Raw genomic sequence first — 22,828 nt, 5'->3', positions numbered from 1 at the left:
GGTGGGTGGCACTGGTGGGCAGCACTGGTGGGTGGGTGGCACTGGTGGGCACAGGTGGGTGGCACTGGTGGGCACAGGTGGGTGGGCACAGGTGGGTGGCACTGCTGGGCACATGTAGGTGGCACTGCAGCGTGGCACAGGTGGGTGCACTGCTGGGCACAGGTGGGGGCACTGCTGGGAACGGGTGGGCGGGGCTAGTGGGCGCACTTCTGGGCGGAACTTGCGGGTGTCACTGCTGGGCACCGATCATCAGGGCACTGATCATCAGTGCCCTGATGATCGGTACCGATCCCCGCTCTGACAACTGCCGGTTCTCGGCAGTACTTTCCTCACGATCTGACAGCGTGAGGAAAGTGCAGCCGAGAACCGGCACTTGCATTTCCCTGTGATCAGCGTGTTATTGGACACCGCTGATCACGTGGTAAAAGGCCGGTGGGATCGGCCTTTCACCACATCACGTGATCAGCTGTGTCCGTAGGACACAGTGATCACGGAGATCGCCGGGTGCGCGTCCCCTGGGGCGCGCAGGAGAGCACGTTCTGGGAGGACGTCATATGACGTCCACTCAGAACTGGCCGGCCGCGGTGAAGCCGTCATTCGGCTATGCGCGGTCGGCAAGAGGTTAATAATAGCTCACAAGTATTCACCATTTATAAACTCCTAGATTGCTGCCTTTATTGAAGGGGAACTCTGCTTGCTGTGTCCTCATCACCAGGGAAGGGACATTTTCTCATGAAGAAAAGGGATGACCCCTCCACTGTACACCAACGTAAAGAGCTCCACCAAAGCCAGCAGAAGAGTCTTTCCTGCATTGGGTGATGGGGTTTATATGGGACTTTCTGCTTGTTGAAACCCTCAGAGAGTTAAGCACTGGTTCTGTTTACTGGGAGCCCACAAGGGAGCGAGCCTAACATTCCTAATCTCCCCTTTTCTGCCTGTTTGGGGAAAGTTCTCTGGGTAGGAGAGAAACAATTAAACTCTGAGTCCTGGAGGACAATTCAGTCTATTTAACGTGGTATTGTGCTGTAATATGTTGTTTATTTCTCCTGAACGGTTCATAGTTTCTCACATCAGTCGATTCTTCATGTGTATATTGCTGCTAATCTGACTCTAATACAGACTGATTTACTATTCATTCAATGCTATGTGATTATTGTGTGTTATAGCCGGGGGGGACACCTGACCAAGGTATTACAATGGTGTCAGCAGGGGTTGTGCACCAGCCAGGGCTCAGAAGTGAACAGGGAACCCAAAATACTCAGCGGCTCTTGAGGGGGTAGCGCTACATATAAATGAGAAAGACCAAAATAAAAAAAACTATATTTTCTACTTTCTGTTATTAAAAATATCTGATCAAATCTCATTTCTTTGTAAATTTAGGCTAAAATGTATTCCACTACTTGTCTTTGGAAAACAATCCCCAGTAAGTGTATATTAATTGTTGTGTGTGAAAGTTATAGAGTCTACAAACTACAGGATATATACTAGAATCTACGCAGCTTTTAAGCAGCTCTGACTTTCCTACTGCCTATCACATTTCTTGAGGTGCTAAAATGCCAGGACAGTACAAACAAGAGTAGATGATGCTTGGAGTAAACTTCCAGCAGAGGTAGTGAGCCAGTCAGCAGTAAATAGCTTCAAACATGCTTGGGATAAGCATAGCTCTATTTTCTGGGAGGCATGTTGAATCCATGGAAGATTTTATTTTTTGCCACAAGTATTTGAAATATGACAAAAATTTTATTTTTCTTTACACAAAGTTGTCACTTTAATGAGATATTTCTCACACATGCCATGGGTATATGTGTAATTACAGCCCCAAACAAGTACAGCCTATCCATGTACAGGGCCCAAAATCCAATCAGCACCTTCAGGCTTTCAAGGGGCATTAATTATTCATTGGATGTCCTGAATACTTATCACAGTTTTGGAGACTCTAAAATGCCCCAATAGTACAAACACCCCTAAATGACCCTTTTGTGGAAAGTCGACACTCCAAGATATTTAACCAACGGCATGCTGAGTATTTTGCAGATCTCATTTTATTGTCACAAGGTTTTGAGGAATGAAAGATAAAAATAAAATTTTTTTTTTTTTTCTTCATTTTCCAAAAGCCTGGGAGGCGTAGACTTCAACTACCAAATGATGAAGCCATTTTTAACCACCTGCAGAGCTAGACATTGGTACAAAAAAGTGTCTATATATTTATGTCAATTGGCTCTATACAATGCTTTTGTTATTTACAAAGCTACTGGAAGAACTGGATCCTTCCTAAAATATCAGGAAGAGATCATCATGGCCTTTTAGTATCCAGAAGGCACTGTGGCCCCAAAGCCCAAATCCAGATGCAGTTAGCCGGCTGCATGAGAAGCATTTTCCTGTTGTCCTCCCACCTACCTCAACACAAAAGTTGCCCCAAAAATGATGTGTCTGGTAAACATGGAATAAGGGGAGGAACTCCAGGGTACAGCATGGCACAGTGTAGGGGTCCACACAATTCAGCAAAGGACAGGTCTCTAAAGATCATAGGTAGTCAGGAAAAATATATATATATATTTAAATAATGTTATATTGTTACTTTGTTATTGTTAACTATTTGCTTTGCAGGAACACCAGTCAGCTGCAGCATTGATCGGTGTATTCTGACGCTGACACAGATAGGCCTTTCAACAACACCAGAAGCCATGTAAATTTGGGCCGTTGTGTCTGAATGGAAGACAAAATAAATACATCACATTTGTCCTTCCATTTTGCTCGAGTAGTTCTTCATTCAAAAGCAGAATTCTTCCCCTCTCTAAGTGGGGTGTTACCAAGCCACTGGGGAAAGCCTTTGTGATTAGATCGCATGGTGCCATAGCAGCCTATTTCTTGAAGGAACAAATGTCTAAAAAGTTGCATGCTAGCATAAAAGTTGTCCACGTACAAATGGTACCCCATATTCAACAAGGGTGACAAGTCCCACACTATCTTACCACTGCTCTCCATGTAGTCTGGACATCGGGGGCCATTGCAGCAGAGAACACAGGCATAAGATGAATCAGGTCAGTGGACCAATGAGCACAATTCATTCTTTGTAAGGGCCATGTCAAGGGTTAGGGCCAAAAAAGCTTTACATTCAGAAACCGTGACAGGTTTGAACTCGAATAGGCTGGCAAACTTTGAATTTGCGTTGGCAGAGATGTATTGTATTATGGTATAAAGATTGCTTTGGTGCACAATCAAATTGTAGAGGTCTTCAGTGAAAAACAGCTAAAAAAAATCAAGGGGCGTTGTTAAGTTTGCTGTTTCCACCTGAACCCTGGGCTGTGAATGGGGGGATGATGGGTGATGCTGAATCTGGGGGAAGCCAATTAAGGTTTGCAGGCACCTCTGGAAAGACACCATGGGCTCTACCGGTCTGTGCTTGAATTCTTGGTGGATGCAGTTGCATAATGCTACGAGTGCTAGCCACCTCACCAGCTTGTACTGCACTTGGGACTCACCACTTCACCATGAAATACTGCAGTGCTGATGTATAAAAGGCTAGGAAGTACTAGGACACTGGGGCTTGTCAATCCACCAAAAGGTAGTGCGGTGCTAGTACTGTCACTGTGCTGCATATGAGAATAATCCTGCATTTCTAGCACCTCAGCAACCTGGGAATGGGGTTGGGTGTGCCTGATCTTAGCAGGGACCTCTTCACCATCATCAGACCTACCTGCTGGGGTGCCACTGCTCTCTACAGGTCCATAATCTGAGCCTGATTCTGATAGTGAGGCTTCCCCTTCACTCTCATCTGTCATGCTGGGAATCCTGTACGCCTCCCTAGGGAACCTTTTTTTAGACATTTTGGGCACTAAATTTACAGGTACTTAGTGGTGACTATGGGAAAAAGAGCTCCTGGCTAGCAATCAGGGACTGCTTGTGTGCTAGAAATGAAATGATCTGCTAGTGGTAGGAGAGATCAGGCTCAGATGTTGCTGACTCTGGTTTTGCAGACAATGTATCAGAGATGGCAGTGATCTGAAAAATTATACTGACATTGCATTTGTTGGGGGGGCTAAACGCAAGTGGTGGCAGTGACTGGGGCTGATCCTGCTAACACTGCATTTATGGGGACACATTCCATCGGGAGATCCATGTGCTCAAATCCCAACAGCTAGTGCATGCATTTATCCATCAGGTGCTAAAGGGGTGTAACCACATATTAACACCAGAAATTCTGAGGCCCCTCTGCACACTGGTATATACCCTTCAAGCAGACTATGCAATAAATAGGGACATTTAGTTCACACATATTGCAATACATGTTTAAGCTGCCAACTGCGTCAAAGTGATCCCTCTATGGCCAGTCCTACTCTGCTCTGCCTACGCAAATGCTACTGTGGACACAATGCCAACATAGGGGAAAAGACTCAATGGGGAGAGCTACAAGGTTCAGGTCTGGCTACTGACCCAACAATACAACAAAGAAGAGATCCATGTGCTCAAATCCCAACAGCTAGTGCATGCACCAGCTGTTGGGATTTGAGCACACACTAGCTGTTGGGATTTGAGCACATGGATCTCTTGTTTGTTGTATTGTTGGGTCAGTAGCCAGACCTGAACCTTGTAGCTCTCCCCATTGTGTAGGACTGGCCATAGAGGGATCACTTTGACGCAGTTGGCAGCTTAAGCCTGTATTGTAATATGTGTGAACTAAATATCCCTATTTATTGCATAGTCTGCTTGAAGGGTATATAGCAGTGTGCAGAGGGTCCTTCAGAATTTTTACCATTCCATCGGGGACACTAGTATAGTTCTGACCGTGACCAGGATACCAGTCCAGAGAAACACTATACTAGTGATCAGCAATTTATAGTGTGACTGATAATGTGGCAGCCAATCAGAGACTGACAGTAACTGACACTGACAGGGGGGGGACACTAACTGATGTCACTAGTGACACTGATACAGAGATCTGTGATAATACTGTACACTGTCACTGTACTAATGACTCTGGTTGGGTGACGGGGGTGATCAGGAATGCAATCAAGGGGTTCACTGTGTGCCTAACAAGTGTATGTGTGCTGATTGTACTCCCAGACTGGATGGATTTTCTTCCTGATCTCAGCTCTGAACGGTAAGTGAGATCAGGGAGAAGAAGCAGCCAGATCTTCATGTGTGATCACTAACACCCTGATCTCTGTGCTGTGGTTGGCCACAGTTATCAGCAGGTTCACAGCCACAATCATTGGCTGCAAGCCTGATGACAAACTCATGCTGTGTCCAACCACAGCGTGAGCAGCAAGGGGCGGCGTGCACTCCTGTAAACCAGGAAGATGCTGGCAGGCAAATGGTTAAACACTATTTCCTTTGTGTCAGCACTGCTGCAGCACTTTCTGTACATCAGAGAGATGTCCCTTCACAGGGGGATTAGGACACCTCCCAGGATTAGGACACTCCCATGATTAGGACAACCCCCAGGATTAGGACAATCCCATGATTAGGACAACCCCCAGGATTAGGACAATCCCATGATTAGGACAACCCCCAGGATTAGGACACCTCCCAGGATTAGGGCACCTCTTAGGATTAGGGCACCTCTTAGGATTAGGACAACCCCCCCAGGAGTAGGAAACCCCCAGGATTAGGACATCCACCAGGGTTAGGCTACTCCCCCAGATTAAGAACACCCCCCAGGATAAGGACACACCTATTATTAGGAAACCCCCCAAGATTAGGACACTCCCCAGAAATGCCATTTAAAGGTGTTGGACATTTATAATGTTTCACTTTAACCATTTAGAACCTCCCTGCTCCCGACCAACTGGATTCCTGCATTGTACATGTCCCTCAGGGTGATTGTCTGACACCCCCTTGTCTATTAGCCCAACTATTGTGCATTGGCTGCCATTGACTTCAGGAAGGATTGAGTTCAGCCAGTTCACTGAGCAACACTGGAACCGAACCCAGGAGAGCTCAGCTCACTCCTATGAGAAGACCACCTCACCACAATGAGGAGAATGTTCCGGCCCCGGAAGTGGGGGAATGTTCTGCCCCTGAAGGGGTTCATCTGGGTTCCCACACTATATATGTGTGTATCATCATCTGCTGGAGATAAAAGACGTCACAGTGACTATGGAGGAAGAGGACGGACATGACCAGGGAGGAAGAGGACATACGTGACTATGGAGGAAGAGTACGGATGTGACTATGGAGGAAGAGGACGGACGTGACTATGGAGGAAGAGGACGGACGTGACTATGGAGGAAGAGGACGGACATGACTACTGAGGAAGAGGACAGACGTGACTATGGAGGAAGAGGACGGACGTGACTATGGAGGAAGAGGATGGACGTGACCATGGAGGAAGAGGACAGACATGACTATGGAGGAAGAGGACGGACATGATGGGGGTTACTGGGTGTAAATAGAACATAACATCTTATTACCTCCTCTGCTGCCACTTCCACCAATGGCTCCTCTCTACTTCCTGTCTGTACCTGACATCACTTCCTGTCTTCCATAGAGACTTCCTGTCTGGGTAGAAGTGAGATCCCCACCTTGTGGAGCTCAGAGGAACTGCAGCCCTGGGAAGCGTCTGGTAGTGTGACCCCGGCCTTGTGCTGGGTGTGTATGGACTGTAGATCCTTATAGAGGGGTCACCTCCACTCCCACCAAGGGGGACAGAAATACATGACTGCTCGGGGGAGGGGTTTTGGACCTATCTGAGCTCCACAAGGTGAGGATCTCACTTCTACCCAGACAGGAAGTCTCTATGTAATACAGACAGGAAGTGATGTCAGGTACAGACAGGAAGTGATGTCAGGTATGGGCAGGAAGTTCCATGAATGAGGAAGCAGAGAGGAGAGGTTCCTGGATCTGGCGGCAGAGGAGGTAATACGTAGATGAACCCCTTCAGGGGGAGGAGTTGATGATAATATATCTTGTTCCCAAAGCTGACTTACAGGAAAAACAAAAAGACGTCTGTAAGTGAGTGCGGAATGTGTATGACCCCTCCACAGACACGTAGGTGCCGGCCTGATCCGTGGTCACAGGGGCAGTATGGAGACTAGGCGGTTGGCCGCACAATCAGTGATGTAGGAGATAAAATCCTTTATTGGAATCCTTTACATACAATGTAGTAATAACATGACAGCTCCAGGACAGAGCAGAGGAACAGAAGACGCGTCACACCAATACAGGCTTTCATGTTCTATACAAACAGAAGGATTTGGATTTGTCATTTGCAGACACCTCCCTCCAGGGCTGAGTGCCGGGTGGGATGTTATCATGTTTATGTAGGATTGTTTCATTTATTGTCTCATTATATTGTGGGTGACTCCACCTCCCTGCTTGGACTGAACAAATAAAAGGTGTCACTCATCCTTCCTTATCATGCTGGTTTCCATTTCATATATCTGTGACCTGTCCGAGGAACCACATATATTACAGGGATTGTTGTCACTTTATGTGTCATGATATTAATGATGTCATGTTGTTGTATACTTTGTTATCCCGGATTCCAGACAAATCCTTATCAGCTGTTACATGTTATTTAAAGCTGTTCTGGACAAATAAAAATCAGTAATGACTAAGCCTGTATTGGTGTGACGCGTCTTCTGTTCCTCTGCTCTGTCCTGGAGCTGTCATGTGTAACTTACTACATTGTGTGTAAAGGATTCCAATAAAGGATTTTATCCCCTACATCACTGCTTGTGCAGCCAACCGCTTTGTCTTCATACTTGTCTGTTGCCTGCCCTGACCTTTCTCCTGATTCCTGGATCTCCTCCTCATCTCTCCTCCATATCCTCTTACACAGCTTTTCTCCACACCTGCAGTGACCCTGGGGGGAGGAAACTTGGCACCAGCACGCCGCCAAATCCATCCCCACCATTAGGGGCTCTGGAGACAATTGTCTGCTATTTACACTCCGTTCCTCCGCACGTCACCTGATCACATGACAGCTTACTTCCACAGATTCCGGACAGATTTCTGGATGGTAAAGGTCAAAGGTCACTCTTCAGTTTAGGAGAGGTAGGACGCACCCAGGAACTATGATTTGGTTTGTATGGGAGCCTCATACAGAGGACCCCTCAAATCTCCCCATCCAAATGTCCCTCCATCCAGAGTCTATATGTCCTATGACATCACACTGACCTCACAGCTCCTCCTCCCAATGTCCCTCCATCCAGAGTCAGAGAATCCTATGACATCACACTGACCTCACAGTTCCTCTTCCCAATGTCCCTCCATCCAGAGTCAAGTGGGGCTATAATAAATGGAGACCTGAATAGAGAGGTGAGGAGGATTCTGGGAATATCATTTGATGTGACTATTTGTGTTCAGATGTAGAGTTTTCCTCCTGTGAAGTCTGGAGATCATATGACATCACATTGCCTCCACCTCCCTCCCTGATAGAAGAGAGAAAGAAGAAGAAGATTCTAGAAGTCACCAGAGAGATCACTGAGCTGCTGACAGGAGAGGTGAGCGGTGCCGGGAATTCTGGGACATTCTCCAGTAACAGACAAGGGATGTGTCTGGATGGTGACTGTATCATTGTGTGTGTCAGGTTCCTATAAGGTGTCAGGGTGTCACTGTCTATTTCTCCATGGAGGAGTGGGAGTATTTAGAAGGACACAAGGATCTCTACAAGGACGTCATGATGGACAATCAGCCACCCCTCACATCACCGGGTAAGAGGAGACTTTATTGTAAAGGAGAGAGCAGTACGGAGGATCCACCTAGATCCCCCATCATCTGATAAACACATAGAAACAATGGATTCAGTCAGTGTGTGTGTTTCCTACAGATGGATCCAGTCATGGGAACCCACCAGAGAGATGTCCCCGTCCTCTGTATTCCCGGGATTCCACACAGGAAGGTCACACCATCCCTCACCATCATCAGGTAGATGATGACAATTATTGGTAGTTGTGATTTATACACAGCATGTTTGTTACAATGAATGTTTTATTATATCTTTCAGAGTGGAATCCTCGGGGATGATAATATTGATGTTAAAGAAGAGTATAAAGAGGAGGATGAGGAGTATGGAGTGATGGAGGAGTTTTCAGAAGGACACAAGGATATGATGGAGCCACCTAATACCAGGAACCCACCAGAGAGATGTCCCCGTCCTCTGTATTCCCGAGATTCCACACAGGAAGATCACACCATCCCTCATTGTTACAAGGTTGGTGGGATGGAGCATCTAGAGCATGGGTTCATAGAGGCAATGTGTGGATTTTTTATGTGATGTAACAATATTAACGCTTATGTCTTACAGATGTTATTTTCTTTTCTTCCGTTGGTTTAGGTTGAAGATCTGATAGATATAAAAGTTGAGGTTAAAGAAGAAGCAGAAGAAGAAGAGGCGTATGTGAGGGATGATCAGCAGTCTATGGAGGAGGATGGAATAACGGGGACATTTATAGAGGAGGACACTCCTACAGAGATCAGCACAGGTGGGTCATGAACACTAAATCCATTCCTCCACCCATACTGCTCACTGATTGGTCCAGAGTAGGGCGGGGACTGGGTGATATCAGTCTGTAATCCCCTGGTCACTTTCCTGAGCTGTGTTCCCCGTCCTGTATTCCTGGATTTCTCTCGGATAATCTTCCTTCTCTGTGCTGCAGACACAATTTATGTATCTAGACTGGATTTATGGAGGTTCTGGGGTTCAGCTGGCAGCAAAATGTTGATTTTTACTCTAAGCATTGTATAATGTAGGCACCCAGGACATGTGACTGGGGTCTCCTGCCTTGTGCCTGACTCCTCCAGGGGACCTTCTCTGTTGTCTGCTGGCTGTGCCGGGTGGAGGGATATGTCTGTAGTGTCTCAGCCCCAAGTCACTGAGTGCAGTCTCAGGAGATGGGAGGCAGCGGTGTGGGATCTCTGCAACTTGTCTACAGTAAACATTTAATCTTCCACTGATTACTGAATACCAATATTATAAGTCCTGACCCCTACACTGTATAATTTATAGAAAAAAATATGCAGCGCTAAAAACATATATCTCATAAAGGTAAGTATAACCATACAGTTGAAAGAAAAAGTATGTGAACCCCTTGGGATTACGTGGAGTTTTGCATGAATTGGGCATAAAATGTGCTCTGAATGTCATCTAAGTCACAACAATAGAAGAACACAGTCTGCTGAACATAATACTACACAAACATTAGATGTTGCCATGGTTTAATTGCACATAATATGTAAACATTCACAGTGCAGGGAGGAAAACGTATGTGAGGCCCAGACTTCTCCCAGAGCTAATTGGAGCCATGAGTGAGCCAACCTTGACTCCAATCAGTGTGATGATATTGGATGTGTTGCTGACAGCTGTCCTGCCCTTAAAAAACACACACCTGTTTTGGGTTTACTGGTTTCAAGAAGCACTGTCTGATGTGAACCATGCCTCACAGAAAAGAGCTCTCAGAAGACCTACCATCAAGAATTGTTGACTTGCATGAAGCTGGAAAGGGTTACAAAAGTATCTCCAAAAGCCTTGATGTTCATGTGTCCACGGTAAGACAGACTGTCTACAAATGGAGAAAGTTTAGCACTGTTGCTACTCTCCCTAGGCGTGGTCGTCCTGTAAAAATGACTGCAAGAGCACAGCGCAGAATGCTGCATGAGGTAAAGAAGAATCCCAGAGTGTCAGCTAAAGACCTACAGAAATCTCTGGCACATGCTAACATTTTTGTTGACACATCTACAATAAGGAAAACATTAAACAAGAATGGAGTACATGGGAGGACACCACGGAGGAAGCCATTGCTGTCCAAAAAGAATATTGCAGCACGTTTGAAGTTTGCAAAAGAGCACCTGGATGTTCCACAGCACTACTGGCAAAATATACTGTGGACAGATGAAACCAAGATTGAGTTGTTTGGGAAGAACACACAACACTATGTGTGGAGAAAAAAAGGCACAGCACACCAACATCAAACCTCATCCCCACTGTGAAACATGGCGGAGGGAGCATCATGGTTTGGGGCTGCTTTGCTGCCTCAGGGCCTGGACGGATTGTTGTCATTGATGGGAAAATGAATTCCAGAGTTTATCAAGACATTTTGCAGGAAAACGTAGGACCATCTGTCCGCCAACTGAAGCTCCGCAGAGGATGGGTGATGCAACAGGACAATGACCCAAAGCATACAAGTAATTCAACAAAACAATGGCTGCAACAGCACAGAATACGCCTTCTGGAGTGGCCCAGTCAGAGTCCTGACCTCAACCCCATTGAAATGCTGTGGCATGACCTTAAGAGAGCGATTCACACCAGACATCCCAAGAATATTGTGACACTGAAACAGTTTTGTGAAGAGGAGTGGTCCAAAATGACTCCAGATCGTTGTGCAGGTCTGATCTGCAACTACAGGAAACGTTTGGTTGAGGTTATTGCTGCCAAAGGAGGGTCAACCAGTTATTAAGTCCAAAGGTTCACACACTTTTTCCTCCCTGCACTGTGAATGTTTACATGTTATGTGCAATTAAACCATGGCAACATCTAATGTTTGTGTAGTATTATGTTCAGCAGACTGTGTTCTTCTATTGTTGTGACTTAGATGACATTCAGACATTTTATGCCCAATTCATGCAAAACTCCACGTAATCCCAAGGGGTTCACATACTTTTTCTTGCAGCTGTAAGTGGGCGCTGATATGAGCGCAAAATGGTGCAAATTACATCTTGGCTTGATTATTGCGAGCCTCACAAGGTGGAGCCATTTAGGAGTGTGGAGTCAATGCTTAGAGCTGCCTGATGAGTCTGTGAGCGGAGTGAGACCCCTGAGTGTGAGTTATCATCTTGACTGTTCACTGCTGAGCCTGATGACCCCGTAGCCTCGGACCAGATCCGATGACCCCATCATAAGGATTTACATATAATGCGCATATTATATGTACTTCTGGTAAGTGCATCACCTCACCAGATCTTGGCACCAGTATTGATGGTCACGAAGCACCGATCACCTTGCATGATGGACATCATTATTTTGTGATTGGACTCACTAGGACTGTCATGTTATTACTGTTACGTCATTCATAGACGTATTTCCACTGCACTACTTTTGCGCTCATATCAGCGCCCACTTATAATATACGGTTATACTTACCTTTATTTTTTATTTTTGTATTAACAATTTTTATTAGTTTTCACACACATATATATATACAGTGGGGCAAAAAAGTATTTAGTCAGCCACCAATTGTGCAAGTTCTCCCACTTACAAAGATGAGAGAGGCCTGTAATTGGCATCATAGGGAGACCTCAACTATGAGAGACAAAATGAGAAAACAAATCCAGACAATCTCATTGGCTGATCTGGAAAGAATTTATTTACAAATTATGGTGGAAAATAAGGAGTGCAAACCTCCTTCCATCAGCAAGGGCATTGAAGATGAAACGTGGCAGGGTCTTCCAACATGACAATGATCCCAAACATACCGCCCGGGCAACGAAGGAGTGGCTTCGTAAGAAGCATTTCAAGGTCCTGGAGTGGCCTAGCCAGTCTCCAGATCTCAACCCCATAGAAAACCTTTGGAGGGAGTTGAAAGTCCGTGTTGCCCAGTGACAGCCCCAAAACATCACTGCTCTAGAGGAGATCTGCATGGAGGATGGGCCAACATTCCAGCAACAGTGTGTGCCAACCTTGTGAAGACTTACAGGAAACGTCTGACCTCTGTCATTGCCAACAAAGGATATATAACAAAGGATTGAGATGAACTTTTCATATTCACCAAATACTTATTGTCCACCATAATTTGCAAATACATTTTTTCTAAATCATCCAATGTGATTGTCTGGATTTGTTTTCTCATTTTGTCTCTCATAGTTGAGGTCTCCCTATGATGCCAATTACAGGCCTCTCTAATCTTTGTAAGTGGGAGAACTTGTACAATTGGTGGTGACTAAATACTTTTTTGCCCCACTGTGTATATATATATACATACAGACATAGTGTCACATAGCAACAGTGAGGAGGCCATCAAAACCGTACATTTGGAGAAAGGTGGGAGGAAGTGAAATTATCCCATGGGTGCCACACTGCCTCGAACACAGCAATCGAACAGGCGTGTAGAGCAGTCAGGTACTCCATCTGTCTCACATCAGCAATAATTTTAAACAGAGTTGGCATCGAAGGAGGTATAGAGGATAGCCAACACATAGGAATGCTTCTTCTAGCCGCTGTCAGGATATGTGTGGCGAGTTTCCTGGCCATTTTGGGAAGACCTGGGAATGGCAGACTCAATAAAAAGTACAGAGGTTCAAAGGGAAGGGAGGTATGCAATAGCAATTGTAAAAAGGACAAAACCTCTTCCCAAAAGGGAACGATGGATCCACACGTCCAAAAAATGTGGAAGAGAGAGCCAAGGTCTTTCCCGCAACGCCAGCAAGCGGAAGAAGCATTCGCATTAAAGGCATGGATTACATCAGGAGTTTTGTACCACAGCATCATCATTTTGTATGTATTTTCCTTATAAACCACACAGACAGAAGATTTACATGAGTTTTCCCAAATTTTCCTCCACTGCATCAGATCAATGTCACATTGTAAAAACTGGGACCACTTGCGCATGTAGTGGCGAGTGTCAGAGAGGGGGGAGGCATCCATAAGAAGTTTATATGTATTACAAATTAAGCCCCTTTGATGTGGACCCTGTATGCACAGACGCTCAAAGGGAGTGGGTTTCCCAAGAGTCAATGTGGGGGACATGGTAGAGAAAAAGTGGCATATCTGGAGGTAGATATATAAGTGTTGGGAAGGTAGATCCTTTTTCTGGAGGTAAGCGAATGGATGCAGCCTCCGAGTCACGGGTGTACTAAATGACGTAGTTGGAAGAGGTTACCTGTGACCCAAGGGAGCACCCGGGACACGGCCAAACTGTCTGGAAGGCTGGGGTTGAAGAGGACATTAGTCAGTGCGGAGCAATCCGATGTCAATGCAAACCTAGTCTTACATTTCTGCCAGATACTCATGGAGAATTGCATGGGGCCAAGGAAAAAATGATAGATAGGGACAAGGTCCACCACCGAGGTCAACCAGAGGAGAGAGCAAGAATGAGTCAGAGTCAATTGTAAGGACCCGATCTCAGTCCACAGGTTGGGAGGGTTATAAGACCACGATGCGAGGAAGCGGAGATGAGTAGCATAGTAATAGGTCACGATATCCGGTGCCCCTAGGCCTCCCCTAGAGCGCAGAGAGAGTAGTACACTACGTGCAATTCTATGTCGCTTATTATGCCAGATGAAATGTAGAAGGGATTTCTGGAGGGAGTGTAGTCTGGACATAGGAACAGGAATGGGGAGGGTCGCAAATAAGTACAGAAGTTTGGGCAGTACAGTCATTTTTATGACATTGATGCGTCCCAGGAAGGATATGGGAAGGGTATCCCAAAATTTCAAGGAGCGAGAAATAGCTGTAAATAAGGGGGGGAAACTGGCATCATATATAGAATCGTAGGAGGAAGTGAGACTAGTACCCAAGTATTTTAAAGAATGAGTGCACCATCGATAAGGGAAGGATTCCTGGAGAGACGTGAGAACAGCTGGTGGGATATGGAGTGGAAGTGCTTCAGTTTTGGAAGTATTAACCTTGTAATTCATGGCCATGGGATAATATCCCTTGTATGTCGGGGTGAGACCGAATTGCAATAGCCAAAGGTTCCAAGCAGAGGATAAACAATAGAGGGGAGAGTGGGCATCCCTGTCGCGTACCATTCGACATCTGGAAGGAGGGGAGAGAAAGGAGGCCAATCTGACCTGCGAGGAAGGATAAGAATAAAGAGCTTCTAAAGCTGCCACAAAGGGGCCGCGGAAGCCAAACTTCTCCAAGACCATAAACATATAAGGCCAGCTGAGGCGGTCAAAAGCTTTTTGGGCATCTAAGCTCAATAAAATGGTGGGCGTAGCAGACCGATTAACCAAGTCAACCAGGTCGATGGATCTCCTAGTATTGTCCACTCCGTGTCTGGCAGGAACAAAGCCTACTTGGTCTCTGTGTATGAGCTTGGCTAGGATTTTAGTAAAAATCTTGTAATCGGAATTAAGTAGGGCAATAGGAAGGTAATTATCTAAAATAGAGTGATCTTTGTCCGGTTTGGGAATTACGGAAATGTATGCACAGGAAAAGTCAGCCTGGGGAGTAATACCCTTGAAAAAATCCTGATAGAGAGAGAGAAGATGTGGAGCCAGGATACCAATGAAAGTCTTGTAGTAAGAGTAGGGAAGTCCATCTTGTCCCGGCGATTTGCGTGAAGGGAGATGTTTGACTGTATCAAATAGTTCCTCAGAGGAAATGTCAGCATTAAGGACCGAGATGTCAGAGGGCGATAGCTTCGGCAATAGTAGAGGATTAAAAAACCTATCAAAAGAAGTCTCTGTGAGGGGAGGATGGAGATCTGGGGTCAAACAGTTGTAAAGGGACTCGTAATAGGAGCCAAAAAGGGAGACCATTACATGGGGGTCATAAGTAGGGTCCCCATTCGGTTGGATGAGATGGTCCGGCAGTTTAGAGGGAGTTTGGGCTTTGAGTCTATTAACGAGCATGCGGTGAGGTTTATTAGAAAATTCATAGAACTTCTGCTTGACCCAGAGAAGAGATTTAGTGGACTTACAGGCATCAAGAGCCTTGATTCGGTCACGGAGAGAGGTCACGCTACGCAGCCCAGAAATAGACGGTTTTGCGAGAAGTCTACGTTCAGCCAAAGTTAATTGGCGGACTAGGGTAGTCCTGGCACTCTCTGAGAATTTCTTCAGGCGAGAGCCCATGGAAATACACAGACCTCGAAATACCGCCTTGTGGGCTTCCCATACGGTTGAGTTGGATGGTACAGAGCTTACATTGTGGTGGAAATACATGTCAAGTCCCTGTGAAAGCTCAGCACGGAGATGTTCCGTGGTTAAAAAGGTTTCATTAAGGCGCCAATGACCCACCTTAGGCATAACAGTAGGGAAAAGGAGATTTAAGGTCAAGGAGGCATGATCAGACCATGTGATAGGGTTGATATCAGAGGAAACCAGAAGGGGGAGCAGAGGAGCTGAAATAAAAAAGTGATCTAGGAGTGAATAACTACGATGAGGAGTGGAGTAAAAGGTGAATTGTTTGTGAAGGGGGTGCCGGATCCGCCATGCATCAAAGAGACGATGTTCCCTGATCAGCTTACGAAAAGATTTCGAAGAGGAACATTGCCGCTTCGAGGGAGTAGACTCAAAAAGAGCCTTCCTATCTTTATGTGGTGAGAGGATTAAGTTAAAGTCACTCCCTATAATCATGTGTGGAGTAGGGAAGGAACCTGATTTGGTGAGTGTTTGTGTCAGAAACTGTAACTGACCTGAGTTCGGGGCATATAAGTTCATCAAGATAAGAGGAGTATCACCAAGTGTACATTCTAAAATAATGAAGCGACCATGGTGGTCGACACTGGAGGAAACGACCCGAAGGGAGCAATGTGTCCGAATCAAAATTGTCACTCCAGCCTTCCCAGATGGGTCAAAGGCCGAGTAGGATTGGGAAAAAAACCTTGAGGCAAAACGAAAGGAGCCTGTTGATTTAAAATGGGTCTCCTGGAAAAAAATAATGTCTGCTCCTGAAGATCGGAATTCCTTCAAAGCCATCCACTGCTTCTGAACGGAATTAAGGCCTTTGACATTATATGACATAAGTCGCAAAGCCATCACAAAATAACAATAGATATAGCATGTGTACCAGCAGGAAAGGTAAATGGAAAACCATCGATGAAACTAAACAAAAAACAAATGACATTAATAGATAAACCGGAAACATAACAATAAAAGACATAGATATCCGTGAGGATATACACTTGGGAAAAAAAACTCTACCCAAGTCGTCCAGGCCAGTGGCTGGACGGGATCGGGGGCAACACGACAACCGAACATAACAGTCGTCAAACCAGAAAATCAGAGCAAATGAAAGCACCCAGCAAGGGCTCAGCCAGGGAAAAAAAAGGGGGGGGTAGGGAAGGGGGGTGGGGGGGAGAGAAGGGAAGGGAAGAAGGGAGGGAATAAAGGACAACCCCGAAGTATCTGCAGGAGAACACTCTAGAAGAGCATCAGGTAGGCTCATCTCTGGAATGAGGACGAGGACGTTGTGGAGTACGTGAAAAACGCTTCCGGCCCCTACGAACTGGTGTCCAAATCTTGTTGGGAGTAACAGAAGGGCGAGATGGAGTAGGCGGTGATGAGGAGGCGTCTTCTGGTAGAGGAGGTAGTCCCAATTGCTTCAGAAAGGAGTCCGCCTCTAAGAGATCACGTAGAATAACTTGGGAATTGTCTTTGGAGACAACCAGCTTGAAGGGAAATCCCCAGCGATAAGGGACACAGTGGTGTTGAAGGTGCGTGGTGATTGGTTTCAGTGCCCGCCGTTTGGCCAGGGTGATCGGAGAAAGATCACAAAAGAGCTGGAGCCTGTCCCCTATAAATTCCAAGGAAGGCTTGTTGCATACGGAGGCTAGCAAGGCTTCTTTGCTTTCAAAAAAATGAAAGCGGACGATGACGTCACGAGGTCTGGAACCATCAGCAGGTCTAGGGCCTAGTGATCGGTGGGCCCTGTCCATGCGCCAATCTGCTTCTGGGACCATGGGGGCGGTTGCGATGAAAAAGGATAAGAGATGTCGGCGGAGTTGGGAATCGGCAATAGATTCAGATATACCGCGAATACGGATGTTCTGCCGACGTTCCCGGTTTTCCAAATCTTCTTGTTGGAGCTGGATTTGTGACATGGTGTGTTTCAGATACACGTTATCTTCTTCTAAGACATGGACGTATTGCACCAATTCATCAAATTTGTTCTCCAATTGATCCGCACGCTCACCGATCTGAGCTATTTCCCCTCGAAGATCCAAAGCCAATTTGCCCACTTCGGTGGATATAGAGGCGGTAATGTTGCGTAAAAAAACTTGAAGTTTTTCCTCCAACGCAAACACCGTGAGAGAAGATGAGGAGTGAGGAGTGAAAGGAACAGTGGAAGGATGGCTCAACGAATGGTGTTCTATTGCCCCCCCTACCAGTGTCAGGGGCTCGGGATCCTTCATCTGGGGGTTAGGAGACCGTGGGGATGCAGGGGATGCTGGCTGCACTGTAGAGCTGGTGGCTGCAGTACCTCCGGCCACCACTGGGGGCCCGGAGCTCGTTCTCCGGGTCTCAGCTGTAATAGAGGCCGGGGATTGCGGCCTGGTGAGGAACCACTGCAGCGGGGATGGCCGCGGGTCACTCGGCAGGGAGAAGGGCTTCCAGCGCCCGATCTTCCCCATTGTCTCTTCCCTTATCGTGGGGGCCGGGTGCAGAGCTGAGGTGACTCACCCAGGGACGCTCGGAGGCCGACGCTGCGCCATGGGTGAGTCGCTAAGGCCAGGGAAGCAGGGAGCCTCAGGGGAACATGGCCATCACCTGTCCTGGTCGCGCATGCGCCCCCCTTACCTTTATAAGATATATGTTTTTAGCGCTGCATATTTATTTCTATTTATCATTTTAAGGTGTTGAGGTTTTACCTTTATATGCTGGCTGCTTTTTTTCCACTTTTAATATTGCGCTCACATTTACGCTTTATATATACAGTATAATTTATATTTGTAACGGAACCGGACCCCGAATGCACTAGATATTTCCGTTAGACTCTCGCTTCCCTGTCCGAACATTATCCACGGACACCACCGCTGACCATACAGGAAATAGACAGCACCAGACTCTTCTTAAGACAGGAAGTGGGACTGGTTTATTTTAACACAAACACAAGATATACACAGGGTGGGGAAATACAACCAGTAACAGGAAACACATCAGCAGGCCATCCCATCAGGGGGAAGGGCTGCTGGAAACACCCCCCACCAAACCAAGACATACCATAGAACAATGAGATACACCATGTGGCAGTAGACAATACACACACAATAGAACAATGGGATACTCCCAGTGACAGTAGACAATACACACACAATAGAACAATGGGATACTCCCAGTGACAGTAGACAATACACACCCAATAGAACAATGGGATACTCCCAGTGGCAGTAGACAATACACACCCAATAGAACAATGGGATACACCATGTGGCAGTAGACAATACACACCCAATAGAACAATGGGATACTCCCAGTGGCAGTAGACAATACACAAGCAATAGAACAATGGGATACTCCCAGTGGCAGTAGACAATACACACACAATAGAACAATGGGATACACCATGTGGCAGTAGACAATACACACACAATAGAACAATGGGATACACCATGTGGCAGTAGACAATACACACACAATAGAACAATGGGATACTCCCAGTGGCAGTAGATAATACACACACAATAGAACAATGGGATAATCCCAGTGGCAGTAGACAATACACACACAATAGAACAATGGGATACTCCCAGTGACAGTAGACAATACACACCCAATAGAACAATGGGATACACCATGTGGCAGTAGACAATACACACCCAATAGAACAATGGGATACTCCCAGTGGCAGTAGACAATACACAAGCAATAGAACAATGGGATACTCCCAGTGGCAGTAGACAATACACACACAATAGAACAATGGGATACACCATGTGGCAGTAGACAATACACACACAATAGAACAATGGGATACACCAGGTGGCAGTAGACAATACACACACAATAGAACAATGGGATACTCCCAGTGGCAGTAGACAATACACACACAATAGAACAATGGGATACTCCCAGTGGCAGTAGACAATACACACAATAGAACAATGGGATACACCATGTGGCAGTAGACAATACACACACAATAGAACAATGGGATACTCCCAGTGGCAGTAGACAATACACACACACAATAGAACAATGGGATACTCCCAGTGGCAGTAGACAATACACACACAATAGAACAATGGGATACTCCCAGTGGCAGTAGACAATACACACACAATAGAACAATGGGATACTCCCAGTGGCAGTAGACAATACACACACAATAGAACAATGGGATACTCCCAGTGGCAGTAGACAATACACACACAATAGAACAATGGGATACACCATGTGGCAGTAGACAATACACACACAATAGAACAATGGGATACTCCCAGTGGCAGTAGACAATACACACACAATAGAACAATGGGATACTCCCAGTGGCAGTAGACAATACACACACAATAGAACAATGGGATACACCATGTGGCAATAGACAATACAGGAACACATACATCCCATAATAGTTTGCTGTCAAGGAAGACACAATAGAACAATGGAGAAACCACATGGCAGTAAACAATGAACAACCCCCACACCCCACCTATACATGTCTACACAATACTAGGACATTCCACCCCGTACCCCTAACAGGCACAGGGTGATTTACACATAAGAGGGATATGGGGAGCTGCAGCAGGGGTCTTCCCACCACTCCAAAGGAGGCTGTGCCCCCCACCCAAAGTCACTCCCCTCATAATATTGTACATTACATACTCCTGGACCCTGCACTATATACTCTGTTGTACATTACATACTCCTGACCCCTGCACAGTATATTCTATGATGTACATTACATTCTCTTGACCCCTGCACTATATACTCTATGTAGTACATTACATTCTCATGACCCCTTCACTATATATTTTATGTTGTACATTACATTTTCCTGACACCTGCACTATATATTCTGTTGTACATTACATACTCCTGACCCCTGCACTATATACTCTGTTGTGCATTACATACTCCTGACCCCTGCACTATATACTCTACATTGTACATTACATATACCTGACCCCTGCACTATATACTCTATGTTGTACATTACATACTCCTGACCTCTGCACTATATACTCTATGTTGTACATTACATACTCCTGACCCCTGCACTATATACTCTATGTGGTACATTCCATAGTCCTGACCCCTGCACTATATACTCTATGCTGTACATTACATTCCTGACCCCTGCATTATATACTCTGTTGTACATTACATCCTCCTAACCCCTGGACTATATACTTTGTTGTACATTACATGCTACTGACCTCTGCACTATATACTATATAGTGTACATTACATCCTCCTGACCCCTGCACTATATACTCTATGTTGTACATTCCATACTCCTGACCCCTGCACTATATACTCTATGTTGTACATTCCATAGTCATGACTTCTGCTCTCCCCCCTCCTCCCACTGCTATATATACACATAATATGGATTCTCTTTTGTTACACCCATTTCCTCCCAGCTGGACATTTTATATTGGATGATGTGATTGGAGCACAGACTTTTACATGGTGATAATAATGTGATAACATCCTCCAACTTTGGACCCTTAAACAGAAAGTGATAATGAGGGAGGAGTCAATACCCCAATGATGGTGGTCTTCAGGATCAGTCCAGTCTTCATCTTGGTTGTTCTCCCCCCATCCTCACTCTCTGACCTCTGGTGGGGCTCAGCCCCGCTGTTCTTCATGACTAAATCATGGACTAAATAAGGAAGTGCAGTACTTCTTGTGTTGGGAAGATGGCGATGAGTGATAGAGGGGGTGGGGACCCTCGTCCTATAATCCCCTCATCACTGTCCCTCCTATAAAAGACAGTTCTGGTTGTTTCCTCACTCTATGACTAAGGTCCATGAATAAAGAAATGACCTGGTAGGAGATCAAAGGAGCCATTTCCTAGTTCCCTTGAGGGTGGAATTGTAAGCTCCTCAAAGACCAAGCTGCCTGATGTGGGTGGAGTCCTGGTTTGGGGGAACCAATCAGCTCCTGTCTAGTAATCCTCTTTGTCTTTGTATTTTAGTCCATGGCCGGGAGATGAGGAAAACCTCCGAGGATTGTCTCACTTTGTCTCCAGACTGGAAAGTAGAAGATGAGGACATCACACAGTATAGTCCAGGAGAAAACCCGGCTCCCTCCAATGTCCATCCGGCACCACCCAGTGTAGATGGATCATCGGATTCCTCGTATCCTGAGGAACCTCAGACTGTGCGGGACCGGGCCGGCCTTCCAACAGGGAAGACATTCTCCTGTACTGAGTGTGGGAAGGGTTTCCTTTATGAATGCCGTCTTAATGTGCATAAAAGGTCTCACACGGGGGAGAAGCCATATTCCTGTGCTGATTGTGGGAAATGTTTTTCACTGATGTCCTACCTTTGCAAGCATCAGAGATCTCACACAGGGGAGAAGCCGTATTCCTGTCCTGAGTGTGGGAAATGTTTTTCAGTGAAGTGTAATCTTTACACACATCAGAGATCTCACACAGGGGCGAAGCCGTATTCCTGTCCTCAGTGCGGAAAATGTTTTTCAGTGAAGTGTAATCTTTACTCACATCAGAGATCTCACACGGGGGATAAGCCGTATTCCTGTCCTGAGTGTGGGGAATGTTTTTCACAGAAGTCCAATCTTTATAGACATCAGCAATTTCATACAGGTGAGAAGCCGTATTCCTGTCCTGAGTGCGGCAAATGCTTTTCATTGAAGTCCAGCCTTTACAGACATCAGAGATCTCACATGGGAGAGAAGCCGTATTCCTGTCCTGAATGCGGGAAATGTTTTTCAGTGAAGTCCCATCTTTACACACATCAAAGATCTCACACGGGGGAAAAGCCATATTCTTGTCCTGAGTGTGGAAAATGTTTTTCAGATAAGTCCAATCTTTACAGACATCAGAGAACTCACATGGGGGTGAAGCCACTTTCCTGTCCAGAGTGAGGGAAATGTTCCTCACTGAAGTCCTGTCTTCCTGTACATCTGGGATTATAAAGAGGTAGACAGATCAGACAGGGGTCAGTACCCCTAGGGTAAGGAATGGGGGGAGGGCTATGGCACATGATAAGAAGGTTCCCATGTTACAAACAACCAGTGGAATTGGTAGCATTTG

The 22,828-nt window shown here is 45.9% G+C and overlaps 2 protein-coding genes across 2 annotated transcripts in view; one reads left to right on the top strand and one right to left on the bottom strand.

Moving 5' to 3' along the window:
- Positions 1-22,828, bottom strand: part of LOC149450607 (uncharacterized) — a 156,966-nt gene that overhangs the window by 98,912 nt on the left and 35,226 nt on the right. The gene's annotated exons all lie outside the window — the stretch shown is intronic.
- Positions 8,930-9,439, top strand: LOC149450608 (uncharacterized). The gene is made up of 2 exons (XM_089691699.1): positions 8,930-9,157; positions 9,281-9,439. The coding sequence occupies exons 1-2, from the start codon at positions 8,930-8,932 to the stop codon at positions 9,437-9,439; spliced, it is 387 nt and encodes a 128-aa protein (XP_089547825.1).

This window comes from Staurois parvus, unplaced genomic scaffold (genome assembly GCF_062004578.1).
Source record: "Staurois parvus isolate SC_StPar_1 unplaced genomic scaffold, SC_StPar_1.0 ptg000570l, whole genome shotgun sequence".
Classification (NCBI taxonomy): Eukaryota; Metazoa; Chordata; class Amphibia; order Anura; family Ranidae; genus Staurois; species Staurois parvus.
Note: the sequence above shows the minus strand (reverse complement) of the source record. Positions and strands in the feature narration are given on the sequence as shown.